Source organism: Bidens hawaiensis, unplaced genomic scaffold (assembly GCF_021521415.1).
Source record: "Bidens hawaiensis isolate Kalapana, Puna unplaced genomic scaffold, B.hawaiensis_p1.1 tig00001236_1, whole genome shotgun sequence".
Lineage (NCBI taxonomy): Eukaryota > Viridiplantae > Streptophyta > Magnoliopsida > Asterales > Asteraceae > Bidens > Bidens hawaiensis.
Genome location: NW_027491070.1, coordinates 4,203,624 through 4,207,803, shown reverse-complemented (window position 1 = coordinate 4,207,803; position 4,180 = coordinate 4,203,624). Strand labels below are relative to the sequence as shown.

General features: G+C 35.2%; 1 protein-coding gene across 1 annotated transcript; it reads left to right on the top strand.

Moving 5' to 3' along the window:
• The first annotated feature begins 2,751 nt into the window (after positions 1–2,751).
• On the top strand, positions 2,752–3,897 carry LOC143568047 (protein LURP-one-related 10-like). The gene is made up of 3 exons (XM_077054297.1): positions 2,752–2,991; positions 3,270–3,497; positions 3,697–3,897. The coding sequence occupies exons 1-3, from the start codon at positions 2,752–2,754 to the stop codon at positions 3,895–3,897; spliced, it is 669 nt and encodes a 222-aa protein (XP_076910412.1).
• Positions 3,898–4,180: the final 283 nt, after the last annotated feature.

Below are 4,180 nucleotides of genomic sequence, written 5' to 3'. Positions count from 1 at the left end.
CTTCTGAGGCAGCGCCGGTGACCTGCAATGTTGAGACCTGCAATGGTTTCGGGGGTGTGGAGGTGACTGCTAAGATATCCTGAGGATTTCTTGTTCACATACACAAAAAGGTGGTGGTGGCTCTTATTGAGCATGACCCCCTAACAAGGAGGTGGAGACCTCCTTATATAGAGAGCCTCATGGCCACCATCATGATACCCTAATGGGCCTAGCCCAGTTAGGGTTACCTCCACAAAACCCCCTCAGCCCAATAACATTGTATTAGTCCATGTAATAAAATAAGCCAAACATAATAAATTTAGGGTCGTAGAACCGGGTTTTAGTACCATACCCCTACAATGTGGTTCCTACATATACATATGGCGCAAGCAATTGTCCACCACAATATCTGCTTTGTAATTGTTTGCATCAACCAAATTAATTATTAATTAATTAGCAAACAAACAAACATCATTATAATAATAATAATAATAATAATAATAATAATAATAATAATATTTAATACATAAGTACGTACCCTAGGACCAAAGAGATACAGCGTTCCACTTTTTGATCTCAACTCGCATCTTCGTTGAAGATGAAGAAGCCCGAACGATCATCGTATCATCCAGAGAACTAGCCATGCTGCTTGCTCAATTTGGGTGGGGATTATTATATATATGTATGCATACAAATAGCAAACTTATGTATGCATCATAAGTTCTATTTTGAGCTCTATAAATTGTACTTAATTTTTTTTATTCGGTCCTTTCTATCTTTAATATTTTAACTTTTAACCCAAAACTGTTACATCTTTTACAATTTATCCTTCACACATTTTACTTTCAACTTTGTTTCTCTATACTTTTGAGTTTTTATAAATTTTTAATTTTACGTTTTGATCTAAATTTTGAGAGTTAACACGTCGCATTGTGCGCGTGTGGTTCAACATTTCTAAACATATTTTTCCCCGTTTAACGGCCCCGTCGCAACGGGTGGGTTCTAGATCGACTTAGTTATTGCTTTATGTCTTTTACATTTAACTTGCATGGTTCAACGTTTTTAGGCTACTTTTCGTTCGGTTTTATATTGTCATTTTTTATTTTCTTTTTATACGAGTTTTTTTTTTGTGTTGATGGTCACTGGCGTGGTGTGGCATGAGCGCTACTTGGTATGTTATGCCCCTGCGGCAACGCGGGGGCTTAATACTAGTTATTAGATATATATATATATATATTAAAAGTCAAATGTTAGTTATCTCACATAATTCACTATTCATGAGAGAAACCAATTAGTTTTTTACATGTGTACATAATATCTCAATTTTCAAAATAGTTGGTTACAACTTAATTCATTTTCAACTTTGATTTAGTGTTATTTTATTTCTCTTCGTAGACGTATTGATTTAACTCATTTTTATGTTTGATTTTGCATTATTTCTTTCTATAATTAGTATTTGACATACTTTATTTTTAAATTATTATGTTTCTTAAACTTCAAATAACCATTGCGCTGCGCTTATTTATATTTACATTGCAGTACAAGTTTTGTGCGACACCGATCATGGTCAATATAATATATTTTTAACTTTTTTTCACAAGTAGCGTGCCTCTAAATTTCAAATACAAACACACGTCAATATTTCTACGTACGCTTCAATATAAATTTTTAGTTAATACCTAGTTTATTTTAAAAAGCAACCTTAAAGATTGGATATAAAAAGTGATTAGCAGTGACCACTGAGTAAGCTAGCTTCTTCGGCTTGAGTTGGGTTAAAAGCACACAATGTATTTGCGGCTTTACCAAAGAACCTCCTGTCTCTACTTCTATCCATCAATTATGGTTCAAGATTTGAAACTGACAACCGAACCCAAAGAGAGAAGTGTACGTATTGAGTCCGACGAAAACATGCAATAAAACCACAAATGTTTATGAATCGCCCTTCTTTCTCCCTCTTCGAAAGTATCTGTCACCCCAAATGGTTGTTCAGCCAAAAAGAAAAAACATAAATAAAGTTTTTTTTTAAGATAGTCTATGGTAATGACATGCTATCGGGGTAAGTTTGTCTATGTCAACGGCTAAAAGCACCTATTGGTATAATCCTTTTGGCGACGTATGTTATAGCGCCAACAAGTCATCCTCATAGGTTTTACACCCTACATAGATTATATCTCACTGCCACATTCCATAATGTTTTTTAGCGAACAACTGGGACCCACAAGTACAATAATAGATGATGATCACCCTGTACACATGGAATTGAAAAACGAGAGTCACAGGTACTGGAAAGGGCATCCTTGATTCCTTGTACACGGATGGGAACCCACAAACACCAGTCGGATGCCCCGTGGGATCACCGTTGGTCCAAAAATGTATGATCTTTGGGTTGGTCTTAATAATTCAGTAAATCCGATATCCACCATTTAACTTGATTAGTGTTCATGTTTAGTCATTTATGAAACGGTGATTTCTCTGATCTAAAATTGGGAGGTATTTGAGTGTGTTGAAATTTGAGTTTGAACGTGTAGATTTTGTAAAAAAATATATTATGAAAAAACGTTTTGGTAACTTAATTTGTTCTTGGACCATGCTTTTCTTTTTGTTTCTTCCTTGGTCAAAATTGTCGGATAAGACAATAATATTATATTCAAAAGAATGGCTTTTCTATTGACATTTAAGGCTACAGTGGTCAATATTGCCATCATATTAATTGCCAATTTCTCAAACTCTCCCTTTGACGACACAACACACATAAATTTCGGTACGTATGTGATGACGATGGCTCAGCCTGAGGATGAACCTGCGGTATCTCCAATTTGCGTGATAGGACGTCAATTCGTAATATCGAATCCACTTGAAGTTATAGTCGAGACAAATTCAAAAGGCAGCCTTCTGGTCACAGATACGAACCATAAAGTTATGCTCAAAGCAAAAGAATGCAACACAATCTTCCATCATCAATTCTTGCTTCTACATGCCGATGACAGACCTATCGCGATGGTCCGAGACAAGGTGATCCCTAATCTTTTATTTTTCTTTGAAACTTTGATTCCAAAACCAACCTTGGTGCGGAACTACATGAGGATCAAGAGGGTCCATTGACCTTGCGGTCACTAGAATTTATCAAAATCTTTATATTATATATAAACCGTTCTTTTATAAGAAAAACATGGGAAGGACCCTTGGTTGATTGTAGTAGGATTAGAAGAAAAAGACCTTTGATGACCCTCTAACCAAAAGCTTTGGTTCCACCACAACCGACATGCAATGATGTTTGATTTCATCTGCAGTTGATGACTGGACATAAGAGATGGAAAGTGTATTTCGGCGACAGTGTCGCAAAATCAGATATGATATTTAGCACAAAAGCAGCACATGCCGTACGATCTAAAACTAACATGCATGTGTTCTTGGCAAACAAGAAAAGAAAGAAGGATGCATGGGATTTCATGATCAAAGGTAGTTGGTCCAAGAGAAACTGCACGATATATATGGGAGATTCTAACATAATAGCACAAGTAATTTTTCTTCAACATTTTGTTTTCTATTTTTATTTTTACCATTTTCGTGACATATCGATCAATTATTGATCGAATCGTTCAATGTTTCTTGGTTAATTTTTAGTTTCAATCTCTAGGTCCAATATATGTTATATTTTGTTGAATTTCCCTAACTATTGAAGTCAAAATAATGTTGATGAAACATTTATTATTGTAGATGCGCACAATGGAAGTGTCGGAGAATATAAGGTTTGGTAAGGACAGGTTCATGTTAGACGTTTTTGCTAATGTGGATCATGCATTCATAGTGACACTTATTGCGATTGTGGATGCAACCAAAAGCTCCACGATTAGGGATAGAGTTATTGAAGTCGTTACTGATGGCGTCATTGAATCAGCTCTTGGATTGGGCCCCTAGTAGTTGTACATGCATTATCCTTGAATTGTTCTATTTGTTTGAACCGTGAAATCGTGAATCATTGTGACATTAAATTTTTTTTTAATTCCATTTTTAGTTTGAAACGGCTAGAACTATGATAAGATTGTAGTTTTTAGTGGTGAAAGAACATAAAGCTTTACAGATTTAGTATAGTATATCATTCCTACATGAGTGATGTGTTAGTTGTTCACTTGTTGTCTTTTAAAAACTATATACTTGTACGCATGTCTAATGCTGGAAGGTTCATGTAGAAAATAATCTT

Excerpts from the sequence above, each read along its gene's own strand:
- LOC143568047 (XM_077054297.1), top strand. The coding sequence starts at position 2,752 with ATGACGATGGCTCAGCCTGAGGATGAACCTGCGGTATCTCCAATTTGC. Across the intron at positions 2,992-3,269 it reads TCGCGATGGTCCGAGACAAG|TTGATGACTGGACATAAGAG; the intron begins GTGATCCCTAAT and ends TTTCATCTGCAG. Across the intron at positions 3,498-3,696 it reads ATTCTAACATAATAGCACAA|ATGCGCACAATGGAAGTGTC; the intron begins GTAATTTTTCTT and ends TTATTATTGTAG.